The sequence below is a fragment of the Cryptomeria japonica genome, chromosome 7 (genome assembly GCF_030272615.1).
Source record: "Cryptomeria japonica chromosome 7, Sugi_1.0, whole genome shotgun sequence".
NCBI classification, from domain to species: domain Eukaryota; kingdom Viridiplantae; phylum Streptophyta; class Pinopsida; order Cupressales; family Cupressaceae; genus Cryptomeria; species Cryptomeria japonica.
This window is the reverse complement of record NC_081411.1, coordinates 786909424-786928281: the sequence shown is the minus strand read 5'-3', so window position 1 is coordinate 786928281 and position 18858 is coordinate 786909424. Positions and strand designations below refer to the sequence as shown.

Here is an 18858-nt window from a genome sequence, read left to right as displayed (position 1 = left end):
CGATTTATCTAAATCGATTTGTGTATCAATTAACTGACTCTTCAATTTAACATACCAATTGTGAATCGGTTGTGTTAACTGAATAGTTAACCTCCGCTGATGAATCGATATCTATTTAATTGTTTGTAATGGCAAACGAATTGTTAATGCCACCGATTATGAATCGGTATTAGTTTATAACAATAAACGGTCTACTAATGCCACTGATTATGAAACGGTATTGGTTATATTAGATGGACAGACATATCGGTGGAGAGACATGCCTCCACACGTATGGAGACATGTCTATCCATCGATGTGCCTCCCCATCTAACATATATGACTTACAAACAGATCGATGAGGAGTGTACCGAAATCAATCAGTGCAATTCCAAGAAGATCGATCTTATTCTAAACACAGCCATAGTTGTGATATAATCAGCAGCACTTGAAGTATTATTAAAACTTAGGAATTCAATATACCTTGTGAACATACTATCTCCCTTCATACTAGTAGCAACCTGCAAGAATCATAGGTTAGGAAGATTATCAATTGCGAGATAATAAAATTAAAAGACACCTCTATTTTATCTACTAAGAACTCTAATCTACATTAACACTTGGTACTCTAGAAGAGGAGCCTTCATTTGAGTGCCATGAAACCACCTTTCTGAAAAATCAGTAGTATAAATGAAAGTAATAACATAAGTAAAAAATAATCCTCATGCTAAAGGAGTGTGTCTCTTCATGAACATGCATGACTTTTGAAGAGCAAAACAAAGTAATTTAGATATAGGGGTTTCCCAATGTGAAGAAACACAGTTTTTAACAAGTATTTAAATGGCAGTGATGGGACATCTGCCTTTCTACCCTTCCACACTTGTCAGCAATTATATTCACACAACTAACTTCATACATCTATCTAATGGACTTACATCCACCTGCCGTGTTTTAACTACATAGTTTCTAACTACAATGTACGAGACCATGACAACAACATATTAGACTATAATTTCCATTGCCTCTCCTAGTTTTGTAATTAGGATCAAGTTTATAGATGTCTTTCCAAACAATAAAATAACAAGGATTACAAAGACTAAAAATTGATTATTGTGAAGAAAATTGAAAAATAGAACTTATAAAAAAAAATTGTTTTGTATCTTTTGAACAGAAGTAAAAGATTTTTACAGCCTATTGGATCTAATACCCTGTTACAAATTAGAATCTTAGATTACTAATCATTACAAATAAATATAATATAAATACAATGATAATTACAAGGTACACAAATTAAACAAATTACACAATATATACATTGAAAAAACTGTTCTAGGCTAAAAACCCTACAAAGCATCATTCCATGAATCCATTATAAAACACTTACAAAATTGCCTAAAAAAATATAGACAAAACCTGCACATATCACTTCTCCTCACTTCCACATGGTCAAAAATACCTCATGCATAGTGACAGAATCCGCTATTACTCTCCAAATTCCCTTACCTCTCAAAGAGAGAGAAGCTCCATCAATATAGAAGAAGGGGTGACAAAATACTTGAAGAGGTATTAGTCACACCTATTCAAAACTACCATTTATAAAAAATTAATAATATAATAGTTTATTAGATTAATTATTATTTAAATAGTATATGCTTAAAGTATGTATAAGGTTTTATAACCTTACATTAGAACAATATGTAAATGTTATAAAGGTGTGACTAATGACATTGTGTTCTAACACGTAACACATGATTTATTAGAAATACAATAAGAACTACAAGTTTATTAGAACAGACGATTGAGGGATGGACTTAAGTATTGACACAATTTTAAAGGTTAGCTAAGTTCACAAGTAGTTTTGATTGCTTCCTAACTTCTAAAGGAAGAATTTCCAATCCTCCACTAGTTGGTCGACATGTCATCGCCCTTCACTATCTCCTCCAAATAAAGGGCTTTTAGGTACATGGGAGCATTTGTGCTCTCATACATTAGCAGTGCTCCATGTTCATGCCAAAACAATGTTAGTTAACACAATGGAAGAAGATAAGATAATTTTAAGGCGTACAAAGGGAATGCTTAAGGCTGAATGTAAACAAATAATTTGTCCAAAGGTAGAGTGGTCTTGTGATGTTTTCACACATCGCCCCATTACATATGGGAACCCCCACTTTTTTTTTGCTTTCTAGGATAGTTGTAGAGCCATGTAGCTATTAGCTTTTATTTGGAAGAAGTGCGAAGTTGAAAATCAAAAAATTGGCTAAGGCATAAAAATGATCTAGGTTTCCAGTGCTTTCGCACGCCCCTTCCATTGCTCTTGCACCCCCCTTCCATTATTCTCACAACCCCCTTCCACTCTCATCAGCACCCCCTTCCACTCTCATCGGCACCTCCTTCCAATGATATCGGCACCCCTTGTCATTAACTACGATGAAGTAGGAAGGAAAGTAAGAAATTTGATCAAGTCAAGATCAATTATGGAATGAAAGATGGCAATGTTTTACCATGCGAGATGTTATGAATAAAGAGCCTCAATGCATGCGATGCATTCAATGACACTAAGCTTCCGAGATAAAATTTGTGATATGATCAATACGAGTTGTACGTTCAACGAAGAATTCAAGTGATCGATGTAAGACATTTAATATGAGAGGCTAAGTAAAATGAGTTCATTCTTCCAAGATACCACAGTTTTGAATAAGTTGCTTTCATTTACAAACTAAAATCAACAGCTATGCAAACATTAAATGAATGCGACTAGCTGGTTTTAAATGCATCATATTAAATGAAAATCATCTAACAGCCTGTGATGAGGTATTGCAAGCAATGTATATTGATCATTTCATTTGATCAATATTGCCTTTGCTAAAAAGCAGTGATTCAAATATCAGCAAGTGTGACAGAGAATTCATTCATTCTTGGCCATGATTTGGACAAGACCAGGCACAATTAGACAGCAAATTGTCTCCCAAGACAGCGAATTGCCTCCAAGGCAGTGAGTTTGTTATAGAGGCTGCGCTATTATAACTATGGACACCATCCTATCCCTTGACAGCGACTTGAGTTGAAAAGCGATCATATCAGACATATCAAACTGTATGCATCAAAGTCTAGCGATTTTCATTTGTGATCAAGCACTTTCAAAATCAGTGCATTGCCTTCCAGCGATCCTCCTTTCATCAGTGATATGCATCAGTAGCGAATTTGGCTACCAGCGAGACATCAACTTTCAATGAAGGAGTAAACGCGATTAATAAGGGTTGCGAATTTGATCAAGACATCAAGCGAATTACCTCTTCTTTGGCATCGATTTAGAAGGACAGAGCAGTGATTTGGATCATCAAGTGCAGCGAATTTGTGCAAGGCCTTGAATTCAGTCATCATTAAGTCAGCGAATTGCCTTTATTAATCATTGAATTTGTTATAGGAGGCCGTGACATGGTTGTATTAGGGACCAGAGAATTCTATGCTTGATCAAATGTGTCACAAAGCGAAAGCAATCTTTGCCAGCGATTTTCAGGCCCGAGGCGATCAGTAGAGGAAATGAATTCAATCATTACCTGCAGTAAACAAAGCCAATTCACAGCGACTTCAATTTGGAAGAGAGGGCGATTATATCAGGCAACACCCACGATGAAATGAAGCCTCTCCTAGAACCAGTGATTGGAGTTCTGATCTGAAATTTTGACATCCCAACCTACAGAGAATTCATCTCCAACACAGCTGGAACTCCGATTTTGATCAAATATAGTCACAATTGCCACAATGAACTATCTCATCAGCATGGCGATTTGGTGATAGAAGGCAGTGAATGCACTAATCAACAGTGAATTTGCAAGCGAGATTAATAGTTGATATTAGCAAACCCTTGATATAGGACGATTTTGTTCAAAAAACTGATTATCAGGTCATTTTGGGTTGGCTGCAGGTGCAAGATGGCTGGAGCAAGGTGAACTCTTATTTAGAAGGACATAACACTTCAAGTCTCTATAAGACAGCTGATAGGATCATCATCAAAAGCAATCAGTGAAAAGAGCAACTCTCAACATCAACCGTTCAAAGGTGGAAATTTTCACAATCTTGAATTTCCTTCAAAAATCCAAGAATCATTGCTAGTATAGCCAGATGGAAGCTCCAGAATGCAAGTGATCAAGACAAGATACTTTCAGAAGAGTTAATCAAAGTTAGAAGATCAACTTGAGCAAAGTCATCATCACATCGGGAGCTTGTACATGTTGAGTATCAAGAGATATGCCTCATTCATTCACACACTTGCGATGAGTTACAAAGATCGAGCAAGCTGAGGTGGCACCTAGTCATCATTCATCCAATCACATTATTTCAAGATAAGGCATCCAGATTCAACGTACCTGACTCATCCACCAATAGAGGAACTACCACAAGGGCACAAAGTTCGATGTACCTACCATCTCCATCGATTGGTTAAATTTTCTAAGAAAGATGTGTCCCATCAATTGTAAATTTATCATTGGTCAAGCATTAAAATGCTTTGCAGTGGGTGACAAACCCTAATTAGGGGTTCTATCTTTTGATCTTGGCCATTGATTGCAAATCAATCTGAGCCACTGAATTGTCATGAAAGTGTTGGCATTTGCATGAAGATTGCATTAATGAAATGTTATGTTGTCATTGATATCAATTAACCGGTAATGATATTGTTATAATGTTGTTTTGTAACCGGTAGGAAGAGCTAGTGAAGGGAACTGTAACCGATAGGTGAGTTTGTGGAGTGAACCGGTATTGCTAAGTATTGGAGAGTTGAACCGGTAAACCCTACCTGTTGATATGATGAACCCTAACCGATTAAATTTGATGAATCGGTTGTATTGGTTTATGATCTGATAATGAGCGGTAATGATTATGACACGTATGCATGTTGTATAAGAAGAGTTTCAAAGTGTTTTTGGTGCGTTGAGATAACAGTTTTTATCTTGGGGATGAGCAAGTATATTGCATGTAATGCAAACCGCGTGATGAGTTACTAAGTTCAATGAAGCGGTGTCCGAGGAGCGATCGAGGCTATCTTGAATGATGTGCAGAGATTGTTATGTAGTCCAACGGTCATACTTGAACCGACTTGTTTGTAATCTCTATGAGAGAATTAGGTTTTTGTTGTGTTACCGACCTATTCATTTGTTTATAAGGTCGGTGAGTTGTTTTGTTGAAGAGTTGGCAAAGTTTTAGTTGAGTGTGTGGTTGCCGAACCGGATGATGTATCTGCAGTTTGTGTAAAGGCAGATAGGAGCATGAAAAGGATCTGAACAAGCAAGTGTAGTGCTATTCAAACAGATCAGCAAACCCATGTTGTTTTCTAACAATTACAGCAGTAAAATCCCTTAACCGGGTAAGCTCTAACAAGCTTAGTGTTGTTCAAATCCTCTAACCAGGTGGTCCATTAGCTTGGATTTCAAATCCTCTACCGAGATTACTCCTCACAAGGTATTGCTTCTAATAGGGCATTACAGTCAATCCCTTGAACGGATAGTCCCTAATAGGATCTGTTCTTAACAGGACTCTTTGTAAAGCTTTAATAGGCTTGGCTCCTAACGGGGCGAACTTCAGAAGAGTTTAGATAGTTAACTTGCAAGTCTCATCTCACCGTGGTTTTTCCCATTTGAGTTTCTACGTCAAAAATATTGTGTCAAGTGGTGAATGTTTTTGTGGTTATGTTTACTATGGTTGAATTGCTTAACTGCTTAATCCACTTTGATAAGTTATGTTACCCGACAGCAATCTGAAATGAGGTTTAACTTATGTCAGTAAAGTATTTGGATGTTTGTGAGTTTCGAGTTGTGTTACTATTAATCTGTTGTAACAGTCAACCGGTTAAACTTGACAGTGATATTGCATTTGTAATTCAGTGGTTTAACTTGTCAGTTTAGAGTTTGCTTTGAGAGTTTTATCAGTTTTCTATCTACCGATTCACGCCCCCCTCTCAGCAGTTGACCGGATCCTTGTTCTTTCATCATACCATCAATTGGTACCAGAGCTTCTCAGGTCCTCTAAGGTCTAAGCCTAACAGCTTGAGGTAAAGATCTTGTAGAACATGATGAAGAAGGAAGGTCCGAAGTTTAATAGAGAGAACTACAGGATATGGAGTGATAGAATGAAAACTTATATTAAGAGTCTAGGAAGTCAATACTGGGAATATGTTGCACCTAGCGGGATTATGACTGAGGATCAAAAGAAAGAGCAACAAGAAAACAATCAAGCACTGGAGGCTATTATCAGTTCTTTGTCTGATGCAGAGTATGTAGATGCCCATGGTCTAGAGACTACATATGAGGTATGGAAGAAACTTGAAGAGATTTATAGCGGTGATGAGCATGTGAAGATTGCAAAAAAAAAGAGTCTAAGAGGAAAGTTTGATGACATGCGGATGGCTGAAAGTGAGAATATCCAACAATATGGTCAGAGGATAAAAGAGATAGTTGGTGAGATCAAGAGTGTTGGTGGTAAAGTGGAAGATGCCACAGTGATTAGCAAGGTGTTGAGAACCCTGCTACCGGTTTATGTTATCCGAGTTGCAGCCATGCAGGAGCTAAAGTCAATTGACAAAACTAAGGTAACCCTTGACTCCATTATTGGTAAGCTTACTGCTTTTGAATTAAATGGCTATGATGGTAGTGTTCAGAAATCTAAACCTGCATTTAGAGCTTCAGTTTCTAACCCATCTATGAGGAAAAGTAGAGATGTCAATCACAGTTATGAATCTAGATCCAGCAGAGAAGTTGATGATGAAGACAGTTTGGTTGAGCTTGAAGTATTGTTGGCCAAGCGGTTGCCCAGAGGTACCGGTAAATACAGAGGTAAATTACCTTTGAAATGTTTTGCATGCAACAAGATTGGACACATTGCAGCTAATTGTCCTAATGGTGATAATGAGCACAAGTGAGAGAAGTTCAAGAAGTACAAAGGAAAAGGCAAAAGAGATTGTCTTATTGCAGTTGATGGTGGTATCACTGATGAGGAATCTGAGGGTGATGCTAATGAAGACATTGTCTTTGTAGCCATTAAAGAGGAGACATCTTATCAGAAAGCTTTAGTTTCATGCATGGATAATTCTGATGATTGGATCATTGATAGTGGTTGTTCACATCACATGACCGGTGATCGGAGCAAATTTCTTTCTTTGAAGGAATTTGATGGCGGAGTTGTGAGATTTGGTAATGACTCACCCTGCATGGTTAAAGGTAAGGGAACTATTTCTCTTAATGGAAAGAGTAGTGCAGATGATGTATACTGGGTTGAAGGATAAAAGCACAATCTTTTGAGTGTTGCTCAACTCAATGACAGAGGATATCCATTGGAGTTTAAGAATGGTATGTGCAAAATCTATGGGAGCAAAGGTGAACTGATTGCAACCGGCAAGCAGACTAAAGGTAACCTCTTTCACCTGAATCCTAAAGTCAACAACTGTTTAATTGCTAAAGTAGATGATAGTTGGCTTTGGTATAGGAGATTTTGTCATATAAATTTTGATAACATTGTTAAAGTGAGTAAGTCCAAGACAGTGAAAGGTTTGCCTCAGTTGGACAAACCAGTCAATGTTCTATGCAAGGAATGTCAGTTGGGAAAGATGACATCCTCAACTTTCAAGAGCAAATCTTTTTCAGCGGAACATCTGTTAGATTTGGTTCATATAGACCTCTGTGGACCAATAAGGACTAAAAGTATTCAAGGTGACAGATATTTTATGATTTTCACTCATGATTGCTCAAGGATGATGTGGGTCACATTCTTGAAGGATAAAACAGAAGCATTTAGTAAATTCAAGGCATTCAGGGCCTTAGCTGAAAAAGAGAGTGGTAAGAAGATAAAGTGTCTGAGGACTGATCAAGGCGGTGAATTTACTTCTAAGGAATTCACTAGATATTGTGAAGAAAATGGTATCAAACGGCAGCTTTCTACGCTGAGGACACCACAACAGAATGGTATTGCAGAGAGGAACAACCGGTCAGTTGTTGAAGCTGCTAGAACGATGTTGATACAAGGAGGTGTAGCAAAAACTTTCTGGAGAGAAGCTGTCACCACAGCTGTCTACACTATGAACCGGATTTTGGTAAAACGAGATAAGGATAAGACTCCTTATGAATATTGGTATGGTAGATCACCTAATGTTAGTTATTTTAAGATATTTGGCAGCAAATGTTTTATTAAGAGAGGTGACTATGTTAGCAAGTTTGAGGCTAAAAGTGATGAAGGTATATTTCTTGATTACTCCACCAAGAGTAAGGCCTACAAATGTTTTATTAAGAGAGGTGACTATGTTAGCAAGTTTGAGGCTAAAAGTGATGAAGGTATATTTCTTGATTACTCCACCAAGAGTAAGGCCTACAAATGTTACAACAATCGGACACAAAGAATCATTGAGAGTGTTGATGTTTGAGTGCATGAGTATCCTGAAGTCTCAAGGGAAACCAATGTGGAGAAAAAGGATGAAGATCTTGCATTCTGTTTCTGGAACCAGAACCTGTGAAACCTGAAATTGGTAAAGAGAATGTGTTGTACCAGTTCAACCGAAACAAGTAGATTCAGAAGAAGATGATGTTAATGAAGAAGAAGAACTTGAGGATAATGATCATGTTATTCCGAGGTATGTGAAACTCGATCACAATCCTGACCAGATTATTGGAGATAAGGATGTTGGAGTGTTAACCAGAAGAAGAATTAGAGAGAATTCTTGCATGATCTCCACTATTGAGCCTAGAACTGCTAAGGAAGCATTTGGAGATGATCATTGGGTCAAAGCTATCGAGGAGCTTGATCAAATTGAGAAGAACAAAACATGGACCCTAGTACCCAGACCGATGAATAAAAATGTGATAGGTACTAAGTGGGTATTCAGGAACAAACTAAATGAAGATGGTGTAGTAGTCCGAAACAAAGCTAGATTGGTTTGCAAAGGTTATGCACAAGAAGAAGGAGAAGATTATGGTGAGACTTTTGCACCAGTTGCTAGACTGGAAGGTGTCAAAACTTTACTTGCATTTGCAGCACATAAGGGATTCAAAGCATATCAAATGGATGTGAAGTCAGCATTTTTGAATGGAATACTAGAAGAAAAAGTATACATTGAGCAGCCAGATGGTTATGCTTTGACTGATGAAAAAGACATGGTATGCAAATTGCACAAGGCATCATATGGATTAAAGCAGGCACTGAGAGCATGGTATGAAAGGCTTCATTCACACCTGATGAAGATAGGTTTTCAGAGAACCAGTGAAGATAGCAACATATACCTCAAATCTGAAGGAGATAAGATACTGGTTAGTGAAGTGTTTGTAGATGATATCATATTTGGAGGTAATGACGACATGAGCAATGACTTTGCAAATGAAATGAAAAGTGAGTTTGAAATGTCTCTAGTGGGAGAGATAAAAAAAATTCATAGACTTGCAAATACAGCAAATGAAGAGTGGTATTTTCATCACACAGTCTAAGTATGTGAAAGAGGTATTAAAGACATTTGGTATGAGTGATTGTAAACCAGTTGGGACACCAATGGTTACAGGATGTAAGTTGTCTAAGGAAGATGAAGCCACGTCTGTTGATGAAAAGGAGTACAGGTCAATGATTGGAAAATTGCACTATGTTGTTCACAGCAGACCGGATATAGCTCATGCAGTTGGTCTAGTTGCTAGAGTTCAGAAGAATCCAAAGGAAAACACATTTGACAGCAACCAAGAGGATATTCAGATATTTGAAAGGCACTATTGACTATGGATTATGGTATCTATATGCAGGTAACTTTGAAGAAGACTTGTTTCATGGAGTAGCAAGAAGCAGAGTTGTATATCACAGTCTACTGCTAAAGCTGAGTATGTTGCAGCTTATATGAATTGTACCCAGGCTATCTGGATGAGGCCAATTTTGGAAGGTTTCAAGATGAAGTTTACAGAACCTGTAAAGATCTTATGTGACAATATCAGTGCCATTAATATTTCCAAGAACCCTGTTTTGCACGCACGAACCAAGCATATTGAATTGAAGTATCATTTCTTGAGGGAAAAAGTGCAGAGTAAAGATGTGATCTTGGAGCATGTTTCTACCAAGGACCATCTTGCGGATATCTTTACTAAACCTCTGCCTAAGACTACTTTTGAGTATCTTAGAAGTTAGCTAGGGGTTGTACCCCTTCATGAGGTCAATTGAGCATGATGTAGAGCAGATCAGTCCTGGAGCTACTTGCAGAATTTTACAGCAGGATTGATGTAGGAGTGGAGTTATTCCACAGGGGGGAGCATCAAGTTGCAGGTTGTTGATGTTGAACAGTGAAGTTTGACATTGCATGTTTTACTTTCACTTTGGCATTGTTGTCAAAGGGGGAGAAGAACTATGTGATTATGGGGAGAAGACCTATATGATTGACAGATAGAAGATCTATAGCCAGCTACCAGCTGAAGACAAGGAGAGTACATGGTAAAATGTAAAATCAGGATTCCTATTCACAATCATAGCAATCAATGGTATTGATATTTGTATTGCCATCAATGTCAAAGGGGGAGATTGTTGGCATTTGCATGAAGATTACATTAATGAAATGTTATGTTGTCATTGATGTCAATTAACCGGTAATGATATTGTTATAATGTTGTTTTGTAACCGGTAGGAAGAGCTAGTGAAGGGAACTGTAACCGGTAGGTGAGTTTGTGGAGTGAACCGATATTGCTAAGTATTGGAGAGTTGAACCGGTACACCCTACCTATTGATATGATAAACCCTAACCGATTAAGTTTGGTGAATCAGTTGTATTAGTTTATGATCTAATAATGAGCGGTAATGATTATGACACGTATGCATGTTGTATGAGAAGAGTTTCAAAGTGTTTTTGGTGCGTTGAGATAATGGTTTTTATCTTGGAAATGAGCAAGTATATTGCATAAAATGCAAACCGCGTGATGAGTTACCGAGTTCGATGAAGCGGTGATCGAGGAGCGGTCGAGGCTATCTTGAATGATGTGCAGAGATTGTTATGTAATCCAACGGTCATACTTGAACCAACTTGTTTGTAATCTCTATGAGAATTAGGTTTTTGTTGTGTTACCGACCTATTGATTTGTTTATAAGGTCGATGAGTTGTTTTGTTGAAGAGTTGGCAAAGTTTTAGTTGAGTGTGTGGTTGCCAAACCGGATGATGTATCTGCAGTTTGTGTAAAGGCAGATAGGAGCATGAAAAGGATCTGAACAAGCAAGTGTAGTGCTATTCAAACATATCAGCAAACCCCTGTTGTTTTCTAACAATTACAGCAGTAAAATCCCCTGACCGGGTAAGCTCTAACAAGCTTAGTGTTATTCAATCCTCTAACTAGGTGGTCCATTAGCTTGGATTTCAAATCCTCTACCGAGGTTACTCCTCACAGGGTATTGCTTCTAATAGGACATTATAGTGAATCCCTTAACCGGGTGGTCCCTAACAGGATCTGTTCTTAACAGAACTTTTTGTAAAGCTTTAACAGGCTTGGCTCCTAATGGGGCGAACTTCAGAAGAGTTCAGATAGTTAACTTGTGAGTCTCATCTCACCGTGGATTTTCCCATTTGGGTTTCCACGTCAAAAATATTGTGTCAAGTGGTGAATGTTTTTGTGGTTATGTTTACTATGGTTGAATTGCTTAACTGCTTAATCCACTTTAATAAGTTATGTTAACCGGCAGCAATCTGAAATAAGGTTTAACTTATGTCAGTAAAGTATTTGGATGTTTGTGAGTTTCAAGTTGTGCTACCGTTAATATGTTGTAATAGTCAACCGGTTAAACTTGACAGTGATATTGCATTTGTAGTTTAGTGGTTTAAGTTGTCAGTTTAGAGTTTGCTTTGAGAGGTTGATTCTGAGATTGGTGATAGTTATTATCAGTTTTCTATCTACTGATTCACCCCCCCCCCCCTCTCAGTAGTTGACCGGATCCTTGTTCTTTCATCATACCATCAAAAAGCACTATATAAGGCTCCACTTCTTCATTTGTAAAAATATATAATTAATGGTAGTAGTTCAAGAATAGACAATAGTAAATAGAGTAGAATAGGAATAGAAGGCAAAGATTGTTGCCAAAACATTGTTGTAAGAAGCATGTAATTTTCATTGAAGATTGTTGATGTGTATAGCTACGGGAGTCTCCTTATGGGAGTCGACTTCATCCAAATAAACAATTAGCCTTCAGCTTTGCTTATTTGCATCTAGCGATTATTTTCTATATACATTTATTTGTATGAGCCGACTCTATTAACAAGAGCGATTCATTTGTTATGACAAATATAAATATTATTAAGGGAGCCGACTTGATATATCTCTGCCACCCTAATGAAGAATCATATTGGTTTGAAGTGTGTCGACCCTTGATGGAGAGGCACCTTCAATAGGGTATAAAGGGAGCTATGTTCTCCTCTCCTTGGATCGAATATCACAGCAGATTGAAGAAAGACAACAGCAGTTCGCTCATTGACAGCAGATCGTATAACTTCTACATCAGACCGATTCATATTCATTTAGCTTCAAGGAGTGAAGCCATTTATCTTGTAAGGACATCTTGCTATTTGACACATAGAATAAAAGATCTAGTTGTTGGGTTTTTCCCCTCATGTTGGAGGGTACTCCCAAGGTATACGCAATGCAAATTTGATTGAATTGTCTTATATCTGCATTCTATTAATCTGATCATAAAAATAACAAAGATGTGGTGAATTCTATGTGTTGATTCAACAATTTGCATGGTCTCTACTTCTCAATTTGATTTCATGTTGCTTAGATGAATGGAAGACTTTGTGTATGATCAATGGTTAAATTCATATATCCATACTACTAACACCTTGCCAATGGTAAAGTGCCTTGCGTGGTCAACTAGAATCATTCAACTAAAGCTTAACTTCAATTATCGCTTCTTCATTGATATGCATCAACTTGATGGTATCTATGCTTGTGGTGATGATTTGAAAATCATAAAGCTATCCTTAGGAGATTGCACTAGCCTTATGGAGATGTTCATTGCATGTCAAAGCAAGACTTAGTTGAATTCCACCAAAGCTTGTCCTTTGCTCTTACATTCTTAGATTAGAGTAGCCTTCCTAAACCCTATCCTTTTTTCCTTTTTTTTTAATCAAGTGAAATCCCATGTTCTAGCATCATTCAAGCATTCAAGCATTCAACGTAACTCCACCTTGTGAAACCAGCAATATCACATCATATACAACTGAGTCTATCCAAGAGCACATCAAGACCTAACATTTGAGAACCTTGGAGTCGTCCCACTTGATCACGAAGCTTAGCATTTGGGAAACTTTATTCAAGAGAGGATAGAATACTTAGTATTTTATTCTGTGTTGCATAGTGCATAAAAACACCATCAACAAGTGGCAGAAGAGATTGTTTCCGTTTTTATTTTCTAACAAGTTTATGTCAACAAGTTGAAATGGGGGAAATTCCTATCAAACAAGATGTAAAATAGATAGATTGCAGGCATGTGAGAGGCACTGTCCATCTAGTATTTGAGGACCAGCAAAGAATTGAGTCCCTTCTAACACTTTTTCATGCCCACATACAAAACCTAAATACAATGCAAATGTACAACCTCAACTCTCCCCACTTATATTCGCCATTGGTCTCACGAATTATTGACATAAGCGTATCCCTACATTCTAGCAATGTCTGAACTTTGCCCTTGCCTTAGTGTCATTCTTCACCAGAAGAAACCCAACACTTTATCACACTTGCTAGGTGACAGTACCCTTAACTGACTTACAGCCCTCATACCTTGCACCAATCATTATGTGAGTTTCTCCTACATTCTCTAGTGATACCTGAATTTTACTTGACTCTTTAAAATCATTCTATATCACAATATCCTATAGGCTGTTTGTCACTTGTTAAGTGGCAACGCCCTTACCAGTCAATTTCCTCCCCTCCTGCTTTCAGTTACTCCTGTTTAAAAAGATTATATAACTTGTCACAAGTCAAACAATGAAACAAGATTTTCTCACTCCATATAATGTGAGAAAAGGCTTCACAAGAAGCAGTTAGGATAATTTAGAAATATAAAGAGTAGAGATCAAACAACAATTTACTCCAACAAACTCCTTTAAATGTGATGATCAAGTGCTTACATCGAATTTTAAAGAATAAAACTTTTTGGTAAGAATCAAAGTGGTTGATACAACTTGTTGTTAGGTGAATTTTCAGAACATACTTGCAATGATGAAACTACCGAGTCTGTGACAGGTAAACCGCCCATGTCCAATGAGGTAAGAGATGTCAGAATAGAGAGTCGAGCAGCTCCACTAGCTTTTATTCCAGTTTCTGAAATACTTAATTTCTTCAAGCTCAAAAGGGAGAGAAGATGCTCTACACCTGCATCAGTAATCTTTGAGCACCTTGACAAATCCAGTTCCTCCAAGGTTGTCATTCCTGAGATCAATAGCAAATTCATTTTTAAGTAGAAGATGTCATTAATACTACTAAACATAGAAGGTAATACTCGCAAACATTTTGAAAGGCTAATTAATATGTCAAAGTTAATTTCACTGCTCAGGACTTAATGTTTTCTGTCAAAAGTATTATGTTCAACAGCCACACATCTCATAAGCTGGTATTTGGTTGGTAAAATATCAGCAGAGAATGTTTATATATGATGAACTGCAGGTATTAATCATCCAAGGATCTTCACTTAAGTTGTTAGTCATACTCTTTACAAACAGAGGCACATCTTTCCACAATAAAAGAAAGCAAATTTTTGCATACGTTCCAGTACATGGGGACATGGAGGGAACTTCTAAAAAAAAACTGGACACACCCTGAAATTCTCAGAGACAACAAATGGATGCCTCAAAAAACATAAAACAGTTTACTTATATATACAATTTTTACTTGCTATAATCAGTAGTGGATTCATGGTTAGATAAAGTTAAGTAAATTATGCTTTTACTTTATGACAAAATGATGTAATTTGCTTCTTTAGATTGTCCAGACCAGCTTTTCCTTGTCTAGGAGAAGGTTTTTTTTTACCTAGAGCTATGACATTATTACTTAGGACTACTAGAGAGGTATTTGACCTGCCTTTTGAAGGTATTTCAACCATGAATATTATCTAACCTTGGAATGTGGACTATATTAAAAGTTCTAACATAACATTAGATGTAATTTTGTTTGAGCAACCTCTTCTACCAGCGAGCAAGCTTTGGATTGTATCTTGCATTGGATGTCTCCTAAGTGGCTCTTAATCTCCTATTGAGATCATTTCGTGTTTATTATTAAGAGGTATAGACTGCTAATGTTTTGTATTGCCAGTAAGAAATTACCAAATAATTTTACAATTTCAAACCATTGTGAGCTGGTTTCTATGTCGGATGATAAAATAAATTTGACTTTTCATATTTGTGCTCTGCTGGACATCTCTTGAGGGCTGGAGGAAAATTTGGTAGCACACCCCAAGTTGGAAACTACATTGCTAGTATGTCCTTTCTTTACGGTAGGCCTGGGGAATTCAGGACCCATCCTAAGTTCTGAAAATGCAGGGACATAGAAAATACATTCCAGATTCCAGAAATAAATTCACTATCAAACTCACACACAAAGAAAACGAAAAAAAAAAATTATGAAAATGGCTGCTTTGGAAGCATACCAGCAAGATGCCAGAGACCAGAATCATTCATTGCCTTGCAATCTGCTAAGTTTGCAACACGCAAATGGCGATAAGCTCCCAAATATGCCATCCATTCTGCATCAACAAGGGTTTCTCCCTTCAAATTTACCTCTTCTATGCTCTGTTGAAAGGCCCTGCAAAGAAATACAATGAAGAATGCAAACATAAAGTCAGTTTTAAAAAAAAAAGATCAGAAAATTGCATTGACTCTGAATTTCAAAAAAAGCATGGTATCGAATCAATTGTACTGAAATGATCGCTTGCATAGATCATAGACAACAATAAAAGCAAGGTATGAAATCTATTTTACATAAATGAAAACCTACTGATCACTCACTTAATGGAAGTTACCTTTACAAAAAAATAGAAAAAAAAACATACGGGAAGCCATACAGAATGCCTACTCAAGAAGAGATGGTGTAAGCAAGCGCTGCTTAAGTAGGCAATGGAAAAGGGGGCCTGCTAGATGATGTGGCATTCTTTCCAAAGTCCGCCTCTGTCGCCGCCATATCTCCACCATCTCCTTACTCTTAGAAGCTTCAGCAATACACATCTGCACTAGTCGGCCATGACCTCTATTTTCATCATATTCGATCCCTTCAGTTATTTCCATTTTCCTGCTAATTTTCAGTGTCCCAAAACTCAATTAGCATCAAACGCCCAATTTATCACTCATTAAATACTGCAGACCACATTAACTGATCTAATCCATGACTTGATCTGAAACCCTGATTATTTAATATTTGTACACAGCGCTGTTATTGAGCAATAAACCAGCTGTTTAAGTTCTACCGTATTAGCATTGTCTCACTAAACCCCAAAAACCAACTTAGACAACACACACCAAATACATAACACTTTAAATATTGCAAACATCATTGACTAATATCATTTGTAACTTACATTTGCATCCTAATTATTAAATCCTTGACCAGGATTGCATCCTAATTATTAAATCCTTGACCAGAAGCTAAAATTTCTAAATTGTTCATTTAAAACCCTGCATGAGTTTTTCGTCTTTTATTTTTATTTTTTATTTTTTATTTTTTTCGAGGAGGTAAACAACAAATACTCAATCTACACATATACCTGCAAACCTATTGATTACCAATATCAAATATGAAGATGTCAGTACAAGCCTTGCTAACGTGATTTTTATCATTAAAAGCCTACTCAATTAGATAGATGATACAAACTCAATCGATGGATTATTAAGTACAGAAAACCCCATTGATTAACATTACCAGTAACTTCATTTGAATCTCAAAATATCACTATGATGATGCAGTGTTTGACCGAGAACGAAAAATCATTTCTTTAGGCACCTGCATATTTTTATTATTGTTTTAGTTGTTTCAATATTTAGTGAGGTAAGAACAAATCTTCCATTTACAGATACCTGCAGCCCTATCAATTGCCATATTAAAAGTAAACATATAGATGTCACTCAAGGCTACGAGCCTTCTTTGTGTGTCTCATTATACAAATCCTACTTAAAATAATGAGAACCCTCATCAAGTTTTTCAGTATTGGGTGTTTTCAGAGAGAAGAAAAAACTTTCATACATCCCTCTTTGATTGTAACAGGGCTACAGATCTCTGATGAAGAATCTAAATCAAATACCTTATGAAAGTAAAACAGAGCATGCTGTTCTTTGAATACCCAAAAACAGCCAAATACAGTAAAAAGAACCGGTGGGCATTGAGCATTGGGTACACTTACTTCGCTTGGTTTTGGTTATGTTTTGCGAAGGCCTCTGATCTCATTTCCCTGAGAAGTTGCATCTGTATCTGGGCTTTCAATGGAGCCATTGATTCAGTCGAACTGCCACGCTGACAAGTATATTTACCGCAAATTATAGAACTAGAAATAGTATCTATCATCTAACTGTTAACACATTACAAAATCTACAGGGTTCCTTTCTATACTTGTTCCCCAAGTATACCCACCCTTTGAGGTCGTCAAAAAATTCTTCTATAAGAAGATGAATTTCTTTTTCTCTCCCAGCACTAAAAATTGGATTGAAGAATTAATTTAATATAGATGTTAATCCTTAAGTCATTCATATGGTGAAATTCACAGGCGCCGCCAATAAAATAATTTTCTTTTTCAATAAAATAAATCCTTGGCTAAGAGGCTACCACAAGGAAATTATGGTTGGTCTTAAGCATAGGAGAGATGTGAACTGTTGGACCAAAACTGTTCTGTAAAGGACGTGTATGATAGTGATCGGAACAGACACGATTGCATTGATATAATTATAATTATAAAAAAAATGTTAGGCAATTTTGATGGAAAGATAATTCTATTGAGAAAGATTGATACATTTTTTGAAATGACAAATCACTATTATAGACATTTGCATATAGTGAACTTTATTAGGTTTTTCTATTTTGAATAGAATAGAGCAATGTAGAAGAATATGTTTTCTTCTTACATATAATGTGATACAAGATTAGTGTGTATATGACCTTAGATAATAAATTTGAGGATGGGTAAAAGTAGATGAAGTGATGGTGTTGGTGAATGGTTGATTGTAATGTTTACTTTATTTTTAGGGATTTGAGGGTAGGGTAATGGTAAAGGTATAGGTGGTATGAAAGTAGATGAGGTCGTTGTTTCTCTAGATGATTAATTTATTTGTTTTATTTTTAATTTTTTAAAATTTGAGGTAAGAGAAAATGTAAAGGTGGCAAATATATTGGTTAGATGATAGTTAAACTTTGTAGAATAAGAATGGTCATGTTTGTGAATTGATCATTTTGTAAGGACATAATTTAAATATTGTTGGAATGATTATCTCAAATTAGTAAGTAATCTAGTCACATGTTTTGTAATGTAGTGTTGATATTCAAATTTGCATTCATGCACCTTTATACCAACATGGAAAATCTTATAGATTTTGGAAGTTGTCTACAAGGTAAGTTTTGAATATAAAAGTTGGCTCTTCTTATGATACTCGATGAATTCTTGATCTAACTTTGAGAAGAAAGGGAAGAGTTTGCAGAAAATTTGTCATTTATTAAAGATAATTACGAGATGGGTGATGGTGTAGGTCTGTGTGTAGGCTAGGGCACAGATATACTAGTCCTTCCTTCTTGTTAATTTTTGTTGCGTGGGTTTTGTGTGAGGGGGTTTTAGTTAATCATAGAGGTGTTGCGGGTTGGAGAAAGGGTCTCTTCATTTTTTGTTGTGATGTTTTGGGTTTTTTCTATTGTGTTCGAAGGTGGA

General features: G+C 36.7%; 1 protein-coding gene across 2 annotated transcripts in view; it reads right to left on the bottom strand.

Moving 5' to 3' along the window:
* The window catches only part of LOC131068958 (uncharacterized), an 85509-nt gene extending 67767 nt beyond the window's left edge, over positions 1-17742 (bottom strand). The window contains exons 1-4 of one of the 2 annotated variants that reach the window (XM_058004243.2): positions 17350-17742; positions 16032-16247; positions 15607-15761; positions 14176-14393 (exon numbers count right to left, since the gene is read on the bottom strand). In XM_058004243.2, the coding sequence (XP_057860226.2) occupies positions 14176-14393; positions 15607-15761; positions 16032-16247; positions 17350-17510 (750 nt within the window). In that variant the 5' untranslated portion in view covers positions 17511-17742. The remainder of the gene's footprint in view (positions 1-14175; positions 14394-15606; positions 15762-16031; positions 16248-17349) is intronic. The other variant, XM_058004244.2, reaches the window with a different exon arrangement.
* Between the last annotated feature and the right edge of the window lie 1116 nt (positions 17743-18858).